The sequence below is a fragment of the Agelaius phoeniceus genome, chromosome 26 (genome assembly GCF_051311805.1).
Source record: "Agelaius phoeniceus isolate bAgePho1 chromosome 26, bAgePho1.hap1, whole genome shotgun sequence".
In the NCBI taxonomy this organism is placed as follows: Eukaryota; Metazoa; Chordata; class Aves; order Passeriformes; family Icteridae; genus Agelaius; species Agelaius phoeniceus.
Genome location: NC_135290.1, coordinates 442,419 through 466,502, shown reverse-complemented (window position 1 = coordinate 466,502; position 24,084 = coordinate 442,419). Strand labels below are relative to the sequence as shown.

Below are 24,084 nucleotides of genomic sequence, written 5' to 3'. Positions count from 1 at the left end.
GGGGATACCTCACTGGCACAGCTGCCCAGGGCGGTGCTGGAGTCCCCATCCCCAAAGGAATGGTTGGACTTGGCGATCTCAGAGGGCTTTTCCAGCCTGAGCGATTCCAAGATTCCCTAAATAAGATTATTTATGAAACCCATAAACAGGACCTTCCCTGGGCGCTGGCACAGGTTGGGCACAGCCCACTGGAAGTGGCACTCGGGGCTCTGACCTGAGGGACAAAGGCGCTTTTGAGTCACGGCTTGAACTCAAAGACTTTCTCCTCGTTAATGAGTCTAATTTAATTAACAACGGGCAGAACGGAGAGGCCTGACCATCCCGGACTACACCTCCCATCAAGCCCCGCGAGCGCGGCGGACTACACCTCCCATCCCACCTCGCGCGCACGCCGCGCCGCCGCTCTCCGCGGACTACACCTCCCATCACACCTCGCGCCCCACAACGGAACGCACTGCGGCCCGGCGGCGGCGCGGACTACAGCTCCCGGCGTGCCCCGCGCGGGCGCGGCGCAGGCGCGGTGCGCGCGGCGGGCAGCGGCGCTGGCCGGGCTCTTTTGTTCAGGGCGGCGGACGGAGCGCGGCCAGGCCCGGGCCTCCCCCGACCCCCGTGCGCGCCCCCCGCGCCCCTTCCTTCGGACACCGGCGGCGGGGCTGTGCAAGGTCAGCGGGGAACCGGCACCGGCCGCGGGGGGGGCGCGGCGGCCACTGGCGGCGTGGGGGGGTCGGTGGTGAGGGGGGCGAGGGGGGGCGGGGCGGCCCTGGGGGGAGGGGAGGAGGGGGGAGGGGGGAAAGGGGGGCTGGGGGGGGGAGGAGAGTGAGGGGGGGGTTGGGGGCGGAGAGGGGAGAGGGGAGAGGGGATGGGGTCAGTGAGGGGCTCGGGGAGGGGGCTTGGGGCTGGGGTCGGTGTAGGGACCGGATTTGGGGTGATGGGGGCAGTGCAGGGATGGATTTGGGGCTGGGGTCAGTGTAAGAAGAGATTTGGGGGTGATGGATTTAGGGGTGTAGGGCTGGGGTCAGTGTAAGAATGAATTCGGGGTAATGAGGAGGGGATTTGGGGCTGGAGTCAGTGTAGGGATGGATTTGGGGTGATGAGGAGGGGATTTGGGGCTGGGGTCTGTAGGGAGGGATTTTGGGGTGATGGGGTCAGTGTAGGGATGGATTTTGGGTGATGGAGAGGGGATTTGGGGCTGGGGTCAGTGTAGGGATGGATTCGGGGATGGAGTCAGTGTAGGAATAAATTTGGGGCTGGGATCGGTGTAGGGGAGGGTTTTAGGGCTGGGGTCAGTGTTGGGACAGATTTTGGGGTGATGGAGAGGGGTTTGAGGAGGAATTTGGGGATCAGTGCAGGGATGGACTCTGGGGGATAGGGAAGGGGTCAGTGATGGGTTTTGATTTGTGAGGGGAAAAAAGTGGGAATTGTGGAGGAAAAGGGGGAATTTGCGAGGGGTAAAAGTGGGATTTGTGGAGGAAAAAAGGGATTTGTGAGGGGTAAAAGTGGGATTTGTGGAGGAAAAGGGGGAATTTGCGAGGGGTAGAACTGGGATTTGTGGAGGAAAAGGGGGAATTTGCGAGGGGTAGAACTGGGATTTGTGGAGGAAAAGGGGATTTGCGAGGGGTAGAACTGGGATTTTGGGGGACGGGGCTGCAAACGCCCCGCGTTGTGAGGGGAAGGGGTCTGGATGGGAAGCGGGACCGGGCAGGGACAAGCGACAGCTTTTGGCGGGAAACGGGAAAAATCCCGGGAATCCGGGCTCGGAAAGGGAATTCAGGAATTCGGGGCGGAGCTGGGGTCGGGAATGTGCTGGGAGGGCAGGAGGAGCTGCCTTGGGGGAACCCTGCCGGAATTTTGGGAGCCGGGAAAGGTTTGTGGGGTCCCGGCGGGATTCGCGTGCCTGGAGAAGGAGCTGGGAAAGCTTTTCCCAGGAAAAAGCGGGTTTGGAGTGGGGGTTATCCTGGGAATCCTGCGGGGGGATTTTGGGTGGGAGGAAAGGGGATTTTGGGGGCGAGGAGAAGGGAATTGTCCCTGGGATGGGGATGGGTTTGGGAGCAGCTTCCCATAAAACTGAGGGGTCCCAGGATTGGGATTCTGGCGGGATAACTCTGGGATCTGCTGTGAGAGAGGCTGGAAGGGTGGGAAGGGAAGAGGGATAAATCCCAAAATTCCTCCGGGAGGGTCGGGCTCCTGGAATCCACGGAACTCAGCTGGGAAATGCCCAAAAAGCCCTGGGAATGGGCTTGGAATGCAGCCCTTGGGAATTCCTTGTGGGAATCTGGGAGAAAAATAGATCCCAAAAAATGCCCCAAAATGTTCAGAATCCAGGCTCTTCCCATCTCTGGATCCAGAGCTTTTCCAGCTCAGAATCCAGAATATTCCCAGCTCTGAATCCAGAATATTCCCAGCCAGCGCTGGGTGGAATTTCGGGAATTTTTGATTCCCTGAACAGCTCTGGGATGAATGAGCTGGAAAAATTTGGGAAAGGCTGGGAAAAAGAAAACAAAAAAAAAACCTGGAGCAGATTTTAGGAAAGAAAATTGTCATGGAATTGAAGAGCGGGGAAGGCAGAAATCCAAATCTTTGTGTCAAAATCCACTGGGATTGCTCCGGGAGTTCCCACCTGGATTCCTGCCCTGATCCCAGCTTTTTTTTTTTTTTACCTGTTTTTGGTGGGAATATCCCAGTGTTCCCAGGGAATATCCCAGTATTCCCAAGGAGCTCCAGCAGGGCAAGAAGAGAGGATCCTGGGTGGAAAAATCCCAAGGAAAATCCCAGTGTTCCCAAGGAAAATCCCGGTGTTCCCGAGGAGCTCCAGTGGGGTCAGGGAGAATATCTGGGATAGGAAAATCCCAGTGTTGCCAAGGATTTCCTATCCCAGGGAATATCCCAGTGTTCCCAAGGAAAATCCCAGTGTTCCCAAGGAGCTCCAGCAGGGCAAGAAGAGAGGAACATGGGTGGAAAAATCCTAAGGAAAATCCCAGTGTTCCCAAGGAAAATCCCAGTGTTCCCAGGGAATATTCCAGTATTCCCAAGGAGTTTCAGTGGGGCAGGGAGAGAGAAACATGGGTGGAAAAATCCTAAGGAAAATCCTAGTGTTGCCAAGGAATATCCCAGTGTTCCCAGGGAAAATCCCAGTGTGCCAGGGTGGGAAATCCCATTCCCACCTGGAAGCAGATCCTGGTGGGATTCCCCCTCAATCCCAGTGTGGGATCCAAGGAATTCCCTGCTGCTGCAAAGGGGCCCCAGTCCCCCCGGCTCATCCCAAACCAGCACCCCCAGCATCCCCAGCATCCCCAGCATTCCCGGATTCCCATAATCCCGGATTCCCGCAATCCCGGATTCCCGCAATCCCGGATTCCCGCCGTGTCCCCCGCAGCAGCCCGGGAAAGCGGAGAAGCTGGCCAGCACAATGGGAAAAAAGCAGAACAAGAAGAAGGTGGAGGAGGTGCTGGAGGAGGAGGAGGAGGAGTACGTGGTGGAGAAGGTGCTGGACCGGCGCGTGGTCAAGGGCAAGGTGGAATACCTGCTCAAGTGGAAGGGCTTCTCCGAGTGAGTCCTCATTGCCCATGGATCTGCCCTGGAATGGGATGGGGTGGGATGGGGGCTCCTCCTGCCCCGGGGGGGACACGGGAAAAGGGGAAAATCCCTGCAGTGCCGGGAAAAAACCCGGGGTTCCCACAAAAATCCCGGGGTTCCCAAAGGATTCCCCATCCCAGGGAGAGCAGGGAGAAAAAATAATGGAAAATCGTGGTGTTCCCAAGGAAAATCCTGGGGTTCCCACAAAAATCCCGGTGTTCCCGAGGATTTCTTACCCCAGGGAGAGCAGGGAGGGAAATCGTGGAAAATCACGGTGTTCCCACAAAAATCATGTTGTTCCCGAGGATTTCTCATCAAAGGGAGGGCAGGGAGGAAAAATCGTGGAAAATCCTGATGTTCCCAAGGAAAATCCCCGTGGTGCTGGAAAAATCCCGGGGTTCCCACAAAAATCCCGGTGTTCCCAAGGATTTCTCATCCCAGGGAGAGCAGAGAGGGAAATCGTGGAAAATCCCAGTGTTCCCACAAAAATCATGTTGTTCCCAAAGGATTTCTCATCAAAGGGAGAACAGGGAGGGAAAATCGTGGAAAATCCCGGTGTTCCCAAGGAAAATCCCGGTGTTCCCACAAAAATCATGTTGTTCCAAGGGATTTCTTACCCCAGGGAGAGCAGGGAGAAAAAATCATGGAAAATCACGGTGTTCCCACAAAAATCATGTTGTTCCAAAGGATTCCCCATCGCAGGGAGAGCAGGGAGGGAAAATCATGGAAAATCCTGGTGTTCCCAAGGATTTCCCATGCCAAGCAGGGAGGGAGAGAAAATCCTGGAAAATCCCAGTGTTCCCAAGGATTTCCCATGCCAAGCAGGGAGGAGAGAGAATCCTGGAAAATCCCAGTGTTCCCAAGGATTTCCCATGCCAAACAGGGAGGAGAGAGAATCCTGGAAAGCGCCAGGGTGGGAATATCCCATTGCCTCCTGGAAACAGATCCTGGGGGGATTTCCCCCCTCAATCCCAGAGTGGGATCCAAGGAATTCTCTCCTGAGAAGGGAATTTCCTGCCTTTCCTCCGAGCCCTGAATCCGGAGTTTTCCCAGCCAGCGCTGGGTGGATTTTTGGGAATTTTTGATTCCCTGAACAGCTGTGGAAGCTGAGGAAAAAACAACTCTGGGATGAAGAGGTGGATAAACATCCCAGAGTGTCCATGATCCAGGATGGGGAATTGGATCTGGGATTGGATCCAGCATTCCCACCCGGATCAGCCCAAACACCCCAAACCCCGGCGGTGCCGCATCCTGGGGTTCCTGGACTGGGAAAAGCGGGAAAAAAACCGGGATTTGTGTTTGCTGGCAGCGAGGACAACACCTGGGAGCCCGAGGAGAACCTGGACTGCCCGGATCTGATCGCGGAATTCCTGCAGTCCCAGAAAACCGCCCACGAGAGCGAGAAATCCGAGGGCAGCAAGCGCAAGGCCGAGTCCGACACGGAGGACAAAGGGGAGGAGAGCAAACCAAAGAAGAAGAAGGAGGAGGTGAGGCCGCAGTGGGACCCTGGACAAAGGGATTCCAAGGAAAATCCCTGGAAAAGCCATTCCAAGGGGCTTTTCCAAGGAATGGGAGGCTGGAGGTTTGGGAAGGGGGAAGGAGGGGATGGCTGAGCTTGGCTTGGCGAGTTTCCCAGTCTGGGTTCCCAGTCTGATCCCAGTTTAACCAGTTCCCCGTGTCCTGTCCCTCCATCCCTTATCCCAGTCCCTCTCCAGCTCTCCCTGGATCTGTTCCCAGTTTGAGTTCCCATTTGTTCCCAGTCTGTTCCCAGTTTGGGTTCCCAGTCTGATCCCTTTCTGGTTTTCCAGTCTGTTCCCAGTCTGATCCCAGTTTAGTTTCCCAGTTTGGGTTCCCAGTCTGTTTTCCCAGTCTGATCCCATTTTGGGTTCCCAGTCTGTTCCCAGTCTGGTTTCCCAATCTGATCCCATTCTGGTTTCCCAGTCTGTTCCCAGTCTGATCCCAGTTTGGGTTCCCATTTTGGTTTCCCATTCTGGTTTCCCAGTCTGTTCCCACTTTGGGTTCCCAGTCTGATCCCATTCAGGTTTCCCAGTCTGATCCCATTCAGGTTTCCCAGTCTGATCCCATTCTGGGTTCCCAGTCTGATCCCATTCTGGGTTCCCAGTCTGATCCCATTCTGGTTTCCCAGTCTGGTTTCCCATTCAGGTTTCCCAGTCTGTTCCCAGTTTAACCAATTCCCCGTGTCCTGTCCCTCCATGCCTTATCCCAGTCCCTCTCCAGCTCTCCCTGGCTCCTTCCCTTCTCCAGCTGAGCATTCCCAGCTCTCCTGGAGCCCTGGGGGCCTCCCCACATCCCTGGAACCCCGGCCTGATCCTCCCTGCCCCTCCCAGAGCCGGGAATGTCGCCCTGGCAATTCACCCATGGAATTCTCTCCCTCTTTTCCCCCTTTCCCAGTCAGAGAAACCGCGAGGCTTCGCGCGAGGCTTCGAGCCCGAGCGGATCATCGGAGCCACGGACTCCAGCGGGGAGCTGATGTTCCTGATGAAGTGGTGAGGGCTCCAGGGCTGCTCCCAGGGCACCCTCGGGAACATCCCTGAGTGCCGTGTCTGCTTCTGGAGGGGCTGGAGCGCGGCCAGGGAAGGGTTCGGAGCTCCAGGAGTGGGGATGTGGGAATGCTGGTCCTGGAGAAAGGGGGGATCGGGACAGGAGGGGACGTCAGGCTCTGATCCCAGGGAAGGGTTTGGAGCTCCAGGAGTGGGGATGTGGGAATGCTGGTCCTGGAGAAAGGGGGGATCGGGACAGGAGGGGGCGTCAGGCTCCGATCCCAGGGAAGGGTTCGGAGCTCCAGGAGTGGGGATGTGGGAATGCTGGTCCTGGAGAAAGGAGGGATCAGGACAGGAGGGGATGTCAGGCTCTGATCCCAGGGAAGGGTCAGGGGTTGGGCTCAGGGTTTAAGTTTAGGGTTCAGGGTTTGGGGTCTGTGGGTCATCCTGAGCCCCTCAGGAATTCCATTCCCCTTCTGGTCCCTGATTTTTCCCATTCCTCCTTCTCTCCCCTCCCTTTTCTGCCTTCCTCTTCCTCCTGCATCCCAAGAAACACTCGGACAAGGCTGAGCTGGTGCCCACCAAAGGCCAGGGTCAGGGATTAGGATTTAGGGTTAGGGTCAGGGTCAGGTTTTAGGATTAGGGTTTAGGCTCAGGGCTTAGGATTTAGGGTTAGAGTTAAGGGTTAGGATCTGGGTTTAGGATTAGGGTCATGGCTTTGGGTCAGGGTCAGGGCTTATGGTTCCCTGGGTCATCCAAGGAATTCCATTCTCCTCCTGCTCCCCCATTTCTCCTGTTCCCTCCCTGACTCCTCTCCTCTGCCCTTACAGGAAGAACTCTGACGATGCCGACCCAGTGCCCACCAAGGGTTTAGGGTTTAGGGTCAGGGTTTAGGGTTTAGGGTCAGGGTCAGGGGTCTGTGGGACTCAGGAGAGCTCCATTCTCCTCTGCCCTTACAGGAAGAACTCTGACGAGGCCGACCTGGTGCCCGCCAAGGCTCAGGGTTTAGGGTCAGGGTTTGGGTCAGGGTTTAGGGTCAGGGTTTAGGGTTAGGGGTCAGGGTTTAGGGTCAGGGTTTAGGGTTTTGGGTCAGGGTTTGGGGTCAGGGTTTGGGGTCAGGATCAGGGTTTAGGGTCAGGGATTAGGGGTCTGTGGGACTCAGGAGAGCTCCATCCTCCTCTGCCCTTACAGGAAGAACTCTGACGAGGCCGACCTGGTGCCCGCCAAGGGTCAGGGTTAGGGGTCAGGGTTTTGGGTCAGGGTTTAGGGTCAGGGTTTAGGGTTTTGGGTCAGGGTTTGGGGTCAGGATCAGGATTTAGGGTCAGGGTTAGGGGTCTGTGGGACTCAGGAGAGCTCCATTCTCCTCTGCCCTTACAGGAAGAACTCTGACAAGGCCGACCCAGTGCCCACCAAGGCTCAGGGTTTAGGGTCTGGGTCAGGGTTTAGGGTCAGGGTTAGGGGTCAGGGTTAGGGGTCTGTGGGACTCAGGAGAGCTCCATTCTCCTCTGCCCTTACAGGAAGAACTCTGACGAGGCCGACCTGGTGCCCGCCAAGGAAGCCAACATCAAGTGCCCGCAGGTGGTGATCTCGTTCTACGAGGAGAGGTTGACATGGCACTCGTACCCCTCAGAGGACGATGACAAGAAAGAGGACAAGAACTAAGCCCCGCTGGCCCCGCTCCGGGCAGCTCTGGGGGTTCTATTTTGGGAAGAAGATCCGAACTTTTGTGGGCTGTGAGCACAGGAGGGGTTTGGAGGCGCCCTGGAAGGGCCCCCAGGCCGGGCTCTGTGCCCTGCGGCCGCTCCTCTGCTCCCTCCGTGCCCACGTTGCCCAGGATGCCCTGGATTCCACTGGGATGGATGGGGAGGGAGGGAGCGCCCAGGGGGACGTGGAGGCTTGGGGTGGGTGGGAACGGAGGGTGGGGAGGGGTCTCGGAGCAGTGGGAGCGGAAGCAAAGCCCCTTCCATGAAGGACTCGCCGGGATGGCCGGGATTGGGACTGGGACTGGGACTGGGACTGGGACTGGGACTGGGATTGGGATTGCAGATGGATCCTGCTCCCCCCAGAGCCCATCCCACAGCCCCAGCCTGGTTCCCAATAGTGTTAACTCTGCATTTTTAAGGCGTAGCATGTGTGTAGGTCTTTTGATTCGGATCTTTATTTTCCTTTTATTTTCTTTTTTTTTTTTCTTCTTTGTTTCCTTTTTTTTTTTTTTTTTTTTTTTTTTGCTATTTCCTGGTGTTATCCTTTGGGAAGGAAGGGAGGGATATTTTGGGGGGAATTCAATCACTTTTAATCAAGGAGGGAAATGAGGTCTGGTGATGACGTTCCCAGATCGTTTCCATATTTTTGGGGTTGTTTCGTTTGGGTTTTTTTTTTAAAAAAAAAAAGAACCTGAATTCGGGTTTTTTTTTTTTTTCTTTTTTCCTAAAAAAGAACCTGAATTCAGCAAAGAAAATCAATGTACTAAAAAAAAAAAAATTAAGGGAGGAAGGGAGAAGATCCCAGAATTGCTGCCAGAACTGGGGACAGAGACACTGAAAACTGTGAATGTCCAAAATCTCCGGAGCTGATCCTCGAGCGATTTTTAGGGGGAACTTTTGGGGGAAAGGGGGAGGGAATTTTTGGGGTGGGAGGGGACGAAGGGGAGACTTTGTGAAAATGCAACTTTGTGATTCTGTATCGTCCTGCAGCAGAACTGCCACTCCTGACACGTGCATTGTATGGGGGGGATGGACTTCAACCCTTTTATTGCCTTTTTAACCCTTTTTTTTGTGTTTGTTTTTCTGTTCTAAGGTGCTATTTCTCCAAATTAGGGGGGAAAATCCCCCCCCCCCCCCCCCAAAAAAAAAAATTTCCTGAATTTCTGACCACTCCTTCTTTTTCTCACTCTGGATTTTCCTGCCCAGCCAGCAGGGAGGGAATGTGGGAGGGAGAGGAACCAACAGCAGCACAAGCAAAACTCCAATCAATCCCAATTTCTCCCCGAATGGAGGCTGGGAGCTGCTGCTTTCCCAGAACCTCGGGGGGGTTTTTTGATTTTTGAAATCAGATTTATTTCCCAAATCCTGAACTATTTAAGTGACTCCAGGGGTGGGATCTCGAGGTGCATTGTACAAACCTTTTTTATGAGCATGTGTTTGGGTTCCTGTGCAAAAATCCGTGTGCAAATGTAAAAGTTCGTGTTTGGATTTTAACTTCATACCGAGCTCTGTCCAGTTTTTATTTTGGTTTTTTTGTTTTGTTTTGCCTTTTTTTTTTTTTTGTCTCAATAAAATTTTAGATTTATAATCCGGATTTTCAAATTTTTTTTTTTAAATGGTTTTGGTTTTATCCTTTTTTTTTTTTTTAATCATTTCTTTACCTTGCTCCCTTTCCTCCAGCCATGAGTGACCAGGTAGAGCAGGACACGGAGGGAAGGTGAGAGCCCTGAGCCAGGTTAGAGCTTTGGAGAAGGTTCTGGAGCAGGTTCTGGGTTAATCTTGGCCTCCCCGGCTGCAGAGGAGAGCCCTGAGCCCTGCCTGGGAGCGGGTAAGTGACCTTGGGTTCCCTGCTCGGGGCCTGGGGGCGCTGGGAGGGACCTGGCAGGGCTGGGGATGGGGCACGGAGGGGTCTGAGGGCCTGGAGGAAGAGGAGGAGGAGGGTGGGGTTTATTGGTGGAGGAAGAGGAGGGTTCTTGGACGAGGAGGAAGGTTCTTGGAGGATGAGCAGGGGAATGGTTCTTGGATGAGGATGGTGGCTCCTGGAGGAGGATGATGGTTCTTGGATGAAGATAATGGCTCCTGGAGGAGGATGATGGTTCTTGGATGAAGATAATGGCTCCTGGAGGAGGATGATGGTTCTTGGATGAGGATGGTGGCTCCAGGAGGAGGAGGAAGAGGAGGAAGGTTCTTCGAAGACAAGGAGGGCAATGGTTCTTGGATGAGGATGGTGGCTCCTGGAGGATGGTTCATGGTGGCCATGGTGGTTCTTGGATGAGGAGGAAGGTTCTCGGAGGATGAGCGGGGGAATGGTTCTTGGATGAGGATGGTGGTTCCTGGAGGAGGAAGAGGAGGATGATGATGGTTCTTGGATGAGGATGATGGCTCCTGGAGGAGGAGGAGGAAGGTTCTTTGAGGACAAGGAGGGCAATGTTTCTGGATGAGGATAATGGCTTCTGGAGGAAGATGGTGATTCCTGGAGGAGGAAGATGACTCCTGGAGGAGGAGGGTTCCTGGAGGATGATGATGGTTCCTGGAGTAAGATGGTGCCTCCTGGAGGATGATGGTGGCTCCAGGAGGAGGATGGTGGCTCCAGGAGGAAGATGGTGGTTCCAGGAGGAGGATGATGGCTCCTGGAGGAGGATGGTGGCTCCTGGAGGATGATGATGGCTCCTGGAGGAGGATGGTGGCTCCAGGAGGCAGTGGCAGCTCCTGGAGGATGATGATGGAAGCTGGAGGGTGGATCCCAGGAGGAGCCGTGGATCCCTCCCCATGAGCTCCATCCCTGTGGGATTTTCTGCCAGCGGGGACCCCAGCCCAAGCCTGGCCCTGAGGAATGTCCGGAATCCCCACCCAGGAGGAGAGCGAGGAGCACCTCGGGTCCAGCGTGGGTCCAGCGTGGGTCCAGTGTGGGTCCAGCGTGGGGTTACTGCGGAGCTCATGTGGACGCTTTTTGCTCCTTCTTCTCCTTTTCCTTCCCTTTTTCCTCCTTCTCCTTTCTTCTCCTTCTCCTTTCTTCTCCTTTTTCTTCCTTCTCTTCTTCTCCTCCTCCTTCTCCATCCCCTGCAGAGCTGGAACAGCTCCCTCCCATCCCAGCTGGACCTGGAGCTGCAGTGATGGCAGAAAATCCCCAAATTCCCACAGTTTCACCCCAAACCCCTGGAATCCCCAATAAAACCCCTGGAGCCGAGGCTGGTACAGTGAATAAGCCGTTTTTATTTTTTTGTCCTGTGCTCACAACAATCTCTCTTCTCTCCCTGACAGGTCACAGATCATTCAAATCAAAATAAGTTTCTAAGAGGAAACAAAAAGAAATAATTTAAACACACGCACAGGGCTCTCTCTGCATTCCAACCTCCCCACACCCCAACTCTTGTGCTTCATTCCCGGGGGGCCGCGGGGGCTCGGGGCTCCCGGCCGGCCCATCCCAGCTCCAAGCATTCCCAAAAAAACCTGGAAAACATTCCCACAAACCCACACTCATCGTGCCAGCGGGCCTTCCCTGCTGCTTTCCCAGGTGGAAGCCCCACCCCGGGATCCTCCCTGGATCCCGTGCACAGGACTGGCTCGGAAAAGCCGTTATTTTCATTTTATTCATTTTATTTATTTTTTTAAGCTTTTTTTTTTCCTTTTTTTTTTTTTTTTTTAATTTCTATTTTTTTTTTTTCTGGTTGCTGGTAAAGTCAGAACACTCCCAGCTGTGCTATATGGAAATACAGCTCTAGGATGGTCTCCGAGGTGTGGAGACCTGACAGTGATCAAGGCACTACCCCCACCCCCCTCCTGAAAAACAAAGGAAGTCAGACCAACACCTCTAGGGACAGAAGAGAATCCTATAATGTGATCACACGGTTACACGGAATCTTTATGGCAAAGAGAACATTGAGCAGCTTTGAACGTTTGGGCTTCTCCCTTTTTTTTTTGGCTTTTTTTTTTCTTTTTTTTTTTTTGTAATTTTTTTTTAGGTTTTTTTTTTGTTTTGTTTGTTTTTTACTCAACACAAGCACTTCTAGACCCTAAAAGGGGGAGGGAAAAAGTCAAGGCTGGAACCCGCAGAGCACCCAAGCGTGGTTGTGGGACGGGGCCCTGCAGCTGCTGAATGCTCGAGGTGGCGCCCCAAGGCCGGGGCCGAGCTCGGGGTCCCAGCGCTCCCCTTGTGCTGTTCCTGACCCAAAATCCCTTCCCGGGAGGAGACGCAGGCGGGGCTGAGAGCTCCGGGAGGGCTCCTGCTGCTGCTCCAGCCCCGCTCCTCCCTCCCTTCCCCATCCCCAAGCTCTGCCCGGATCCCCCCTCGCTCTCCTTCCTCCCAGGATGGATTTCCTGCCCTTTCCTCCCCCCGGCTCCGAGCGTCCTCGGGCAGGAAAGGGTTAACGGGAGTCACCCCCTGGCTCTGCTCTTCCTCGGGCTGGAAAGGGTTAATGGAAGTCACGCCACTTTTTGTGTCTCTCCACGTGTGCCCTGGTCTGATCTCCATCGAGGAAGGAGAAATCTGGAATATCTCACACACACCGATGGCAAAAACGGGGTCGGGATGAAAGGAAAAAGGGAAAAAAAACCAAAAAAGAACCAAAAAAAAAAAAAAAAAAACCAAATAAAAAGAGGGAAAAAAAATGAAAAACAACCAACTACCTGAAATCACAGAACTTTGGAAGTTCAGAAAAACGTCTCTCCTATAACTTGGTTTGAAGTCCATTCGCTTAAATCTCTTTTTTTTTTCTTCTTTTTTGTTTTTTTTTCTCTTACTTAAAGCCAGTTCCTAACAGTAGTTTGTTTTTTGTTTTTTTGTGGGATTTTTTTTTTGTCGGGGTTTTTTTTTTTTGTTTTTTTTTTGTTTTATCCACCTCGTGCCAACCTCCCCAGCAGCGATGCCAGCTCGTCCCTGCTCTCCCAGCACCCCGGGGGTGGCCGGTGGCAGCTGGGCTTGGGCTGGGCCCCGTCCCCGGCTCGGGAACGGCCGCTCCCGCAGAGTCCCCGGCGCCGCCGGCGCCGCGCGCGGCTCCAGGAGACGGAATCGGATAAGAAGGCATCAAAGTTCCCTCCGCAAGCACCTCCAGGCTCGGCCCTCATCCCAGCTCTCCCTTCCGCCGCCGCCTTCACTTCCTCCTGTCCTTCTGCTTGCGCTCCTGGCGGCGCGGCTGCGGCTCGGCGGGCGCGGGCGCGCGCGGGATCAGCAGCACGCTGCCGTCGCTGCCGTACTGCAGCGCGTAGCGGCTGGGCGAGTAGGGCCGGCCCTGCTCGTCCCGCAGCCGCCCGAACACCTCCTGGTACAGGCTCTGCACCTTCTGCTTCATCTGCCGGATGGACTTGAGGAACTCCACCTTCTCCCTGAGCAGTTTGGACTTGTCGCGCTGCAGCTCCTCCACGTCGCGCTCCAGGTTGAGGATGGTGTCCAGCTTCCTCTTGCGGCAGTTCTGCGCCGCCATCTTGTTCTTGCCGCGCCGGCGGATGTCGCGGATGAGGCTGAGCTGGGCCTCGCTCAGCTGGTACTTGGACAGGAGCTCGTTGAACTCCTCCACGGGCAGGTTGATGATCTTGTCGTTGGTGAAGGGGATCTTCATGGCCCTGGCGCGGTGCTCGTCGCGGCTCAGCTGCTTGTCCAGCAGCTCGGATGGTTTCTCCTTGCCGCTCTTCTTGCCGGCGCCGGGCGCTTTGGGCTCCTCGGGGTCCAGGGCGCCCGGGGCCATGTTGTAGGTGTGGTTGTGGCCCACGTGCTCCAGGTAAGGCAGGTAATGGAGCTGCGCCGGGTCCTGGTAGCTCATGCGGCAGAACTTGCTGTACTCTGGCTGGTAGCCAACCGCCCCTTCCGCTTCCTCAAAGTCCACGTTCTCCGAGTCCGAGCTGTAGCCCACGGCGCCTTCCTCGGAAAACGAGGAGGAGGAGGAGGACGAAGAGGAAGAGGACGACGAGGACGAGGCTTCGGAGCTGCTCAGGGACGCGGGGCTGTGGCCGGAATCCAGGGAAAGACCTGAGTCGGAATCGAACTCCTCTTCCAGCTGTGAGGCCTGCACGGGGTTGAAGCCCTCCTCGATGGCCAAGTCCATCAGGCTGATCTCATCCAGCATGGCCTCGTCCAGCAGCCCCCCAAGGGGGTCGGGCAGCTCGGGCCCGGCCGTCTCGTTGGCCGTGCCGTTCATCTGGGGCGGGAAGAAGATCCCGCTCAGGTTGGTGGAGCCGAAGGTGCTGTTGAGGCCGGTGGAGTTGTCGGGCGCCAGCTGCAGCAGGGCCGAGCCGCCCGCCATGGAGGGGCTCTCGATGTCCGAGCTGAAGAGGGAGAAGTCCTGGGAGCAGCTGCCCAGCGAGGCCTGATGCAGGCTGACGTTCTGGTTGATGGGCGTGCCGGGGGCCAGGCTGTAGTTGGACGCCAGGAGGTCCCCGCCGGTGCCGCCGTAGAGGCTCTCGGCGCTCGTGCTGTTCACCTCCATGGCCTGCAAGAGACGCGGCACAGCTCGGTGGAGGAGCCCCCGTGCCCAGGACGCGGCCAGATCCCACCCCGGAGCTCGCAGGTGGCACGGGGATGGCACGGGGATGGCACAGTGTCACCGCGGTGTCACCGTGTGGGCCAGGACCCGAATTCACACCTGGAGGGACGAGGCCCTTCCCACCCTCCCGGAGCTCACCTGCATCTCCATGATGGACATCAGGTCCTGCCACTGCTGCTCCAGGTCGAAGGGCGACTCGGTCTCGGCCAGCAGAGGGGACAGCAGGCTGGGGGCGCCGCCCGGGGCCCGGCTCTGCCCGGGCACGGCCTCGCTCAGGGCCGAGACATCCGCAGCTGGGAACTGAGCACGCCAGGGAGTCAGGGCTGGCACCTCGGGCACGAGCGGGGATGAGCAGGGGTGACTGGGGACGCTCAGGGAGGGACACTCAGGGATGGACACTCAGGGATGGATTCTCAGGGATGCTCAGGGATGGACACTCAGGGATGCTCAGGGATGGATGCTCAGGGATGGATTCTCAGGGATGTTCGGGGATGCTCAGTGATGGATGCTCAGGGATGCAGCCACCCCCCCAGCCCAGCGCCCTTCCCGCCCGCTTTCTCATGAACTAACGAGGAGCAAAGAGCCAGGAGGTTTTAATTAACCACAGCCCCCCCTCCCCGCGTGTTTTCTCAGGGTGCCTGGAGCCTCCTGGAGCAGCCAAACCCAATTTGCTGCTGCAGGAGACGCACGGGAGGCACCAAAACCCCAGCGAGCGAGGCAGGGAGAGCCTGGGGATCCACCCCACGGGCTCACCTCGGAATTGTCCCCGAAGGGGAAGGTGGCCTCCAGCAGCCTAAGGCACTCCTCCAGGGACAGGGCTGTCTGATCCTCCGCTCCGGGCACCTGGGGGACAGCAAACACAGGGCATGGGAGCCAAGGGCCTTGGGAGCTGCTGCTGAGGAGGAATCAGCTCCCTTCCAGCAGGGCTGGATCGCAGCGCATCCAAAAAGAGCCAGAGCCCCACCCAGTGCTCCTGTGCTGGCTCCATCCTCCCGCTCGCTCGGGGCTACGGGAAAGCGCCAGCGCCGCCGCTCCCGGCCAGCCGCTGTCCCTGCCGTCCCTGCCGTCCCTGCTGTCCCCGCCGGCCACACGGGCCAGGGCGACTCTGCAGCTGCCCACGGGGACACGGCCCTGCCCAAATCCTGCTGCCCTCCTGGGCAAGCCCTGCTGCCCTCCTGGGCAAGCCCTGCTGCTGCTGCTGCTGCTGCTGCTGCTGGAGCAGCCCCCGCACGGGCAGCGGCACCGGCAGAGCCGCAGGGCCCCGGGAGCGCAGCCCCAGCCCGGCCGGCCCGGGGCGTTACCTGCGCAGGGAAACTCTCCCCGGTCTCTCCATCAACTAGCGGGATTCTATCCAAGACCTCATTCCCTGCACTCCTCCAGCTGTCCCCGCGCTCCCTCCCATCGCTCAGCTCTTTGTCCACTTCGCTCTCTTTCTGACGGTGGCTGTAGTCAAAAATCTCTCGCCCAGCGCCGAGATCAATATCCTGTCTCCACAGGATGTCAATCAAATCGATGTCCTGCAAGACAGACCACATTTCCTTCAGCCCCCTGGCCTGCCCTGGGGGGGTCCCCGCCCAGCGGCCCCTCCCCAGGGACCCCCGCCCGTCCCGCAGCCCACCCGCCGGGCCCCCCTGGGCCGGGGCTCCGGAGCCGGCCGGGAGCGGCTCTGCGGGCTCCGCATGGCCGGCGCTGCCCTGCCCGCCGCCCATGGCCGCCCGCCCGCCGCCGGGAGAGGCGGCGGGGGCCGCCCGGGCCCGCGTCGCGGCGGTGGCTGCGCCGTGCCCGCCTTGCATCAGCCCGTGGTGCCATCCCGGCCATTTGCATAAGGGGTGGGGTGGCAGGAAAATCCCCGCATTCCCACCCACCTGATGCAACTTGAGCCGCCGCCGCCTGTGCCGCTCCGCCGGGCCCCTGCCCGCTCCCCGCCGGCACCGGGCTGCCCGCAGCCCCCCGGGCTCCCCCCGCAGCCCCCCGCTCCTCGGGGCGGCCCCGGTACCTTTCTCATGTCCCCAGCTGCCGCCCGGGCCGCGGCGCACGCCGATCATGGTCCCCGGGGGAGGAAGAGGAGGAGGAGGCGGCGGCGGGGCGGGCTGGCCGGGGCGCGGCGCCGCGCACGCATCGCCGGCCGGGGCGGCGGCGGCAGCGGCGGGGGGAGCCGCGCTCCGCTCCGCCCCACCGGCCACAGGTGCCCGCGCGGCCCCGCTGCGGCGGCAGCAGCCGCCCCCGCCCCCGGTGCGGAGGATGCTGCTGTGGCTGCGGCGGCGGCCCCCGGGCGGGCGGCGGGGCCGGGAGGGGCTCGGCGGGGCCGGGAGGGGCTCGGGAGGGACCGGGAGGGGCTCGGCGGGGCCGCCCCCCCCATCCCCCCCCCCGCCGTTCCCGGCTGCGGCGGCCGCCAAACCCCGCCCCCTCCGCCAGACCACGCCCCCTCCCCGCCGGGATGCGGCGCTCCCAGACCACGCCCCCTCCGCCGATGGCCCCGCCCCGCCCCGGGCGGTGGCCACGACCAATCAGCGCCAATGGGGGCCGCCGCCCTGACCAATCAGCGCCGGCGGGGGCCGCCCGCTCAGCCAATCAGCGCCCACCGGGCCGCGCCCCCGCCCTGGCGCAGCGGGGCCGCCCCCCCCCCCTCGGCCCCGCCCGCACCGCACCGGGAATGGGGAATGGGGGCGGGGAACACCGGGACCCCCGGCCCGGAGCCGCCACAGCCCGGGGTCACCTTGGGCCCGGCCCCCGGGACACCCCGGCCCGCAGGGCGCGACCCCCGGCGCGCCCCCTCCCCTCCTCGCCCGGTGCTCCTCGGCCCGGGCACGCCCCGGCCCCGGTAACCGCGGCCAAGTGTAAGGAGATCCCCCGGGCGGGGGAGGACGGCGCGGAGCCCCCGCAGCTCATCACATGCCCCACGTATTTTTATCCTCGTGTTGTGGAAACGGCCCCGGGCACGGAGCCTCCGCCGCCCTCCCCACCCCCAATGCTGCAGAGGGAAGCGCCGGGATTTAATCCCAGCTTTGTCTTTAGCCCCGGCTCAAAATGGGCATTTTTTTATCCGTGGGATAAAAATCAAGTGGATTTCATAATTCCCCTCCCGCCCCGCCCGCTCTCCGGGTGCTGCAACGCCCAAAAAGGAAAAAAAAAAAAAAAAGAAAAAAGAAAAAAAAAATCCCGCACAGCATTCCCGGAGCGAGTTCCAGCTCTTCCCAAAATTATTTATATCGCCCGTATTCCCCCGGCAAGGTCGCGCCTGGACCGCGCACAACCCACCGGGAGTCGCAATGTGCCAGGAAAAGTCATGGAAAAATTTCCAGGCCGGCCCCCGGAGCCATCTGCAGCCCGGTCCCCGCCCGGGCCGGCGGGCACAGCCCCCGGAGCTCCCTCCGGGGAGCCGGGCTGGAAAATCGCCCCCTGAAACAGCCCCAAAATGAAACTGCGGGGGCGGAGGGCGCGGGATCGGGCGAGGGAGTGACGTGGGAGCCAGACGGGATTTCCTGGAGCCACCGCGGCCGCGGCTCCCGGCCCGCACCGCTCCGGGAACCGCGGAAAAAACAGAGCCTGGAGGGACGGGGAGGGAGGAAAAACCGGGATCGGGGGGGAATGATGGAGAACAGAGCCTGGAAGGAGCGGGGATAGGGGAAAAACCGGGATCGAGGGGGAACCATGGAGAACAGAGCCTGGAGGGACAGGGATGGGGGAAAAACCGGGACTGGGGGGAAGTAATGGAAAACAGAGCCCTGAGAGTGCCAGGGATCCTGTCTGGCACGGTTTTGGGGGAAATAATGGAAAGCGGAGCCTTGAGAGTGAGCAGAGATGGAGGAAAAACCGGGATCAGGGGGAAATGATGGGAAACAGAGCCCCGAGGATGAGCAGGGGGATGCGGGAAGGGCCGGGATCTCCCCCACCCACCCCTCCCTGATTCCCAGCCCGGGCTCCACTCCCAGCACAGGCCCGGGGAGGCTGCTGGAAACGGCAGCTCCCGGCCTCTCTGTGCCCAAATTCCCCAAATCTGAGCCCGGTTTCCCTGCCTGGGGAGGGAGGCAGCTCCCGGCCTCTCTGTGCCCGAATTCCCCCAAATCTGAGCCCGGTTTCCCTGCCGAAAGCTCCTCGGAGCCAGGAATTCCCAGCTCAGGAAGGGTGGCGGAGCCTCCCGGGAGTGACCTTGCACAAGGATCCACCCGATCCCGTTCCCGAGGCTGGGCATGGCCTCCCCGGGGATCCCCAGGGGGACGTTCAGCCTCGTGTCCCTCTGGCACCTCCAAGGTCGCTGCTGCCAGCCCAGAGCGGGGCTTTCCCCCTGGGAACAGGCAGGGAAACGGGGATGACGTTCCCAGGGCCTGCTCCATCATCACCTCCAGCTCGGTCTCTGCAGTGCTCCCCCCACAGCTGTTCCCACAGCCTGACCCCGATCCCGATCCCAAATCCCAGCCCCAATCCCAACCCCTGCTGCAGCACGTGCCAGCGGCTCCCAGTGCCCTGCTGGGAGGGCAGAGCCGTGCTGGAGGGACCTGGGGACACGGATCAGCACTGAGACACCCATTCCATAGACCTGGAGGGACCTGGGGACACGGATCAGCACTGAGACACCCATTCCATAGACCTGGAAGGACCTGGGGACACGGATCAGCACTGAGACACCCATTCCATAGACCTGGAAGGACCTGGGGACACAGATTGGCACTGACAGCCCCATTCCATGAACCTGGAAGGACCTGGGGACACGGATCAGCACTGACGGCACCATTCCATAGACCTGGAAGGACCTGGGGACATGGATCGGCACTGACACCCCCATTCCATAGACCTGGAAGGACCTGGGGACATGGATCGGCACTGAGACCCACATTCCATAGACCTGGAAGGACCTGGGGACACGGATCAGCACTGAAACTCCCATTCCATAGACCTGGAAGGACCTGGGGACACAGATTGGCACTGAGACCCCCATTCCATAAACCTGGAAGGACCTGGGGACACAGATCAGCACTGACAGCCCCATTCCATAGACCTGGAGGGACCTGGGGACACAGATCAGCACTGACACCTCGATTCCATACACCTGGAAAGACCCAAGGCCATGGATCAGCACTGAGACCCCATTTAACACCACTGGAAGGACCCAAGGCGGGAATTACCACTGACAGCCCATTCCTTGACCCTGGAAGGACCCGAGGCCATGGATCAGCACCGACACCCCCATTCCCTGACCCTGGAAGGACCCAAGGCTGGGAATTACCACTGACACCCCAATTCCCTGGCCCTGGCAGGACCCAAGGCCACGGATCAGCCCCCACGGAACCCAAGATGAGCCGTGACCAAGGCAGCCCTGCCACAACCTCAGCAGCAGCTCCCGGGGCCAGAATCACATCCCAGCCTTCCCAAAGGTCAGGGCTCCAGCAGGAAAAAAAAACCCAGCCCAGCCCAGCCCAGCCCAGCCAGATGGGGAGGGAAACTGAGCGAGGAACTGGATTTTAGGGAGGGAAACTGAGTGAGGAACTGAACTTTGGGGAGGGAAACCGAGTGAGGAACAGGCTCCTGGGGAGGAAAACTGAGTGAAGAATGGAATTCTGGGGAGGAAAACCGAGCGAGGAAATGAATTCTGGGGAGGAAAACTGAGGGAGGAGCTGAATTTTGGGGAGGAAAAGTGAGCATGGAACTGAATTCTGGGGAAGAAAACTGCATGAGGAGCTGAATTTTGGGGAGGAACACTGAGGGAGAGCAGGCTCCTGGGGAGGAACTCTGAGGGAGGAGCAGGCTCCTGGCCGGGCTCCAGCCCAGCAGCCCAACCACCTGCTCCACACCTGGGCCAGGCTCTTTCCCAACAGCCCTGTTTATTTCCCAGCTGCACTGCTCGCTTTCCCAATCCCCAGAGTCACGAGGGGCCCCAGCTCCTTCCCCCTCCTTTCGCTGCTCCTCTGCAGCCAGAACAGAGCAGGCAAAAAGGGAAAACCACCCCGGAATTACCCCGGGAGCGCTGAAACCCAGCCCGGCTCCCGGATTGCGACACCCGAGTGCCAAACACACAACGCCCAAGCCGAACCCAATCCCCTCCCTCAAGGCACCCCAGAGCCCCCCGTTTCCTACCTCCTTGGTGAGATCCCCGTTGGCGGGCGCTGCCACGGCTCCCAGGTCCTCCAGCTCCTCCCCAAAGCCCTGCTCGGCCCCGGCGTCCCTGTCGGCGCCGCCGCCGCCGTCCTGCGGCCCCTCGGGCTCCCTGTGCACCAGCCAGGCGCTGAGCTCGGTGCTGGGCACCTGCAGCCGGTCCAGAGCCCTCACCTGGCTGAGCAGGCGGCGGGCGCTGAAGTAGGAGTCCAGCTCGACGCTCTTGGGGTGGATGCCATAGCCGTGCAGCGTGTTCTGCAGCTGGTGGAACTGGGTCTGCGCGTAGGCCGAGCTGGGGCCCAGGATGATCTCGCGCAGCGGCGGCAGCTGCGAGCTCAGGTAGCTGTCCACGTCCACGCGCACCCCGATCAGGCTCAGCAGGATGGTGAACTGGATCAGCCCTTCCGTGAAGTATTTCTTCAGGGAGAGCATCTCTGGGTCGGGGGAAAATTAAAAATAAATAAATAAAAGCTAAAAACAAACAAGGATTGAGGTTGGGGACGGACAGCGAGGAGCTGTCGGAGGGCGAAGCCTCCGCACACAACACACAACAGGTTGGGTGGGTTTGGCTTTGCTCTGCCCCACTTTCAAACAATCATTTCTGCCCTTCGGGGCAGAGCTAAAAGCCAGGAGGAAAGTTTAAAGAACGTTCGAAAGGTTTTTAGCTCAACGAGGTTTGGTTTTCCTCTGAAAAGGCAGGAAATTGGTGCGTGGAGAACCGAAGAAAACCAAAGTTTGAAGCCCGGAATTGTCGCCGGCAGCTCCACCCTCGCCTTCCCTTTTGTTTTTATCCCGCGGAGCACGCGGAGACGCGGAATTCCGCGATCCATGTGACTTACTGTCCGAAAACTCCACATGCAGCGACTTTCCGTGTGCCCCCGCAGCTGCCCCCGCTCCGGCACGGGCTCTGCTCCTTCCAGCAGCTCCTCCTTCTTCTCCTCTTCTGCTCCCGACGCTTTCTGCAGGAGCCTTTTATGAGTCAAAGGTCCCGAGCATGGGAAGGTCCAAAGACTCCAACGCTCCCGGCTGCGATTTCATCAGCAGCTGAAATGTAACCAGAGAGCAAACACGGTAACACCGGGGCACCACCCTGCCGGCACAGCGCCTGCCCCCCGCCGAACCCGGGGAATTTCACCGCGATTCCCGGTTCTCCTGCCTCGGCCGCGTTACCTCCGGCGGCAGCACCGTCCGCGCTGCCCCTGCCCGAGCTATTCTTAGGCCGGTGCGTCAACTTCCCGCAGCCCGGAGGAATCCGGCCGCCCGTCCCTGCTCAGCCCAGCTCCAGCCGGGCCGGGGCTGTTCCATGGAACACCGGCCACGCTCTCGGGCCCGCCCCGCGCCGCTCCCGCCGCCCCCAGCGCGCCGGGGCGGCTCCCGCGGAGCGGAGCCTGAGCTGGGGGGATCCCGAGCTTGGGGGGGTCCCCGGTTTTGGGGGGGGTTTCCCCGGTTTCGGGGGCGTTTCCCCGGTTTCGGGGGGTCCTCGGTGGGGGCCACGTGCGCTCCCCGTTCCCGGGGCCCTTTAAGGCCCCACGTGACCTCACTCACACACACACACACACACACACCCCCCCCCCGGCGCGGCCACGTGACCCCGCCCCACCCGCGCGCGCGCTCCCGCGGCCTCGCCGTCCCTCTCCGCGCCGCCCGCCCCGCCCCGCGCGCGCCGCCGCCGCCGCCGCCGCCGCCACCACCCGCACGCCACCACCGCCCCCCCGCACCCTCCGCCACCACAGATTCCGCCCCCGCCGGTACCCGCCGGGCTCCGCCGCTGCTCCGGCCCCGCCGCCGCCGCCGCTCCCGCTCCCGCTCCCCGCCCCGGCCCAACCGCCCCCCCCGCCCGCCTCGCCTGGCGCCGCCGCCAATCATCGCCCGCCGAGGGCAGGCGGGAGCGAGGCGCAGACCAATGGGAAGCGGGCGGCGGAGAGGTCCTCCCGCCTTCCCGGCGCCGCTTTGATTGGCAGGCAAACTGACCAATGGGCACGCGGAGAGGCGCGGGCGGCCCTCGCGCTCGGCGCAGCCAAGCCAATGGGAAATCAGAAATAGACAAGAGCAGCTGTCCCCGCTCTGCGATTGATTGACAACATACCCACCCAATAGCGCGCAAAGCCTTCACTGAGTGACAGCGGCAGAAACCATTGAGACGACGTGCAGGATTCACGCGCTTGAGTGGCAGCATCGCGCACCAATCGCTGAGGGGCAACGGCACCGCCCCCTCGCCCTGCAGAGGTTGTCAAGGCAACGGGCGGCCCGGGCCCTCAGTGGGGTGAGGCGCCATGGCGGGGCCGCACTGGGCCCGCACCCTCGGCGGGCTCTGAGGGGGCCGCTCCCGAGGCGGCTCCTCAGCCTTGTTCCCCTCGGGAGCACCCACAGGCCTTGGGCATGGAGGGAGATCTGGGGGCGATGGCCCCCGGGGGTCCCAGGGCCGGTGTTAGTGACTGCTGGGTGTCAGCAGGTGAGGGCCAGGCTGGGGCCCTTCCCAGCCACCTCAGCTGCCCAAAAATCTGCTCCGGGCCGGGATCTGTGTGAAAAAAGGTGGAAAAGCGCTGCTGGCATCAGGCCCTGGCCTTCCCTTTCCCTTCCAGGGTCATCAACCCCTAACCCAGCCTAAAACCCCGTAACCTAATTAAACATCTACAGGGCAGGGTTCAAACCCGGAGCGGGGTCATTCACCCCTGCCTGCATGGATTCGTGTGGGATTCCTGCCCGTCCCTGCTCCCTGTGGGATTCCTGCCCTTCCCACATGGATCCGTGCGGGATTCCTGCCCGTCCCTGCTCCCTGTGGGATTCCTGCCCTTCCCACATGGATCCGTGCGGGATTCCTGCCCATCCCTGCTCCCTGTGGGATTCCTGCCCCTTCCCACACGGATCCCTGTTGGATTTCTGCCCACCTCTGCTCCATTTGGGATTCCTGCCTGTTCACTCCTTCCCACGTGGATCTGTGTGGGATTCCTGCCTGCTCTCCCCACCCCACACGGATCCCTGCCCATCCCTGGGCCCCATTCCTGCCCGGCCCGGTGCCAGCCCGGTAGGTGGGCGGCTGGGGCAGCGCCACCCCGATCCTGCCATTCCTGCCCGTCGCAGACACCCCTGCCCTGCCCCAGAAACCTGCCGGGACAGACAGGATGCCACAGACGCTGCTTCATCCCGGGAAAAAAAAATAAAAAACCATGGAAAAATAAAATCCCATGGGAAAAAACCGTGGGATCTGAGGCCTGGCGGCAGGGAGAGGCTGGCCAGGTTACCCCAGGGTTGTCCAGGCTGTTTGTGCCCCCCAAAACCTCCAGGGAGGAGACCAGGGAGACAAGGGAAGGTGTTTGAGGGGCTGGAAGTGCCTGGATCCCGGAGATTTTGGGTCATGTCCTCCCCAAACCCTCCCTGGGCTGGATTTTGGGGGTGTTGCCCACCCTAAACCCCCCTGGGATGGAGATTTGGGGGTGTTTTCCACCCTAAACCCCCTGGGTTGGATTTTGGGTTTTTTTCCCACCCTAAACCCTACCAGGATAGATTTTGGGGTTGTTGCCCACCCTAAATTCCCCCTGGGATCGAGATCTGGGCTTGTTTTCCACCCTAAACCCCCCTGGGTTGGATTTTGGGGGTGTTGCCCACCCTAAATCCCCCCCAAAGGGAAAGGGGGGTGTCTGGCAGCCCCCCCAACCCTTCCTGTGCCAGTTCCCAGCTGGGAACCCGAGCTGGGCTGTCCCTCTGGGTTATTTTTGGTGTCCCCAGGGCTATTTGGGGACA

General features: G+C 59.9%; 2 protein-coding genes across 8 annotated transcripts; one reads left to right on the top strand and one right to left on the bottom strand.

The window, feature by feature from the left end:
- The first annotated feature begins 504 nt into the window (after positions 1 to 504).
- On the top strand, positions 505 to 8,910 carry CBX1 (chromobox 1). Of its 2 annotated transcripts, none has more exons than XM_054649728.2 (5): positions 505 to 662; positions 3,377 to 3,546; positions 4,883 to 5,060; positions 5,986 to 6,080; positions 7,592 to 8,910. In XM_054649728.2, the coding sequence occupies exons 2-5, from the start codon at positions 3,407 to 3,409 to the stop codon at positions 7,734 to 7,736; spliced, it is 558 nt and encodes a 185-aa protein (XP_054505703.1). In that variant the 5' UTR covers positions 505 to 662; positions 3,377 to 3,406; the 3' UTR covers positions 7,737 to 8,910. The 2 variants fall into 2 exon arrangements, with proteins under 2 accessions (XP_054505703.1, XP_054505702.1); XM_054649727.2 differs by having other exon boundaries at positions 3,374 to 3,546.
- A 2,481-nt stretch (positions 8,911 to 11,391) lies between these two features.
- NFE2L1 (NFE2 like bZIP transcription factor 1) lies at positions 11,392 to 22,244 on the bottom strand. Of its 6 annotated transcripts, none has more exons than XM_077190992.1 (7): positions 22,096 to 22,244; positions 21,183 to 21,387; positions 20,326 to 20,777; positions 15,555 to 15,770; positions 15,007 to 15,096; positions 14,392 to 14,553; positions 11,392 to 14,199 (listed from the first exon to the last, which is right to left on the bottom strand). In XM_077190992.1, exons 3-7 carry the CDS (start codon positions 20,773 to 20,775, stop codon positions 12,868 to 12,870), a joined length of 2,250 nt encoding a protein of 749 aa, XP_077047107.1. In that variant the 5' UTR covers positions 20,776 to 20,777; positions 21,183 to 21,387; positions 22,096 to 22,244; the 3' UTR covers positions 11,392 to 12,867. The 6 variants fall into 6 exon arrangements, with proteins under 6 accessions (XP_077047107.1, XP_054505770.2, XP_077047108.1 ...); XM_054649795.2 differs by lacking the exon at positions 22,096 to 22,244 and adding an exon at positions 21,514 to 21,533; XM_077190993.1 differs by lacking the exon at positions 15,007 to 15,096.
- Positions 22,245 to 24,084: the final 1,840 nt, after the last annotated feature.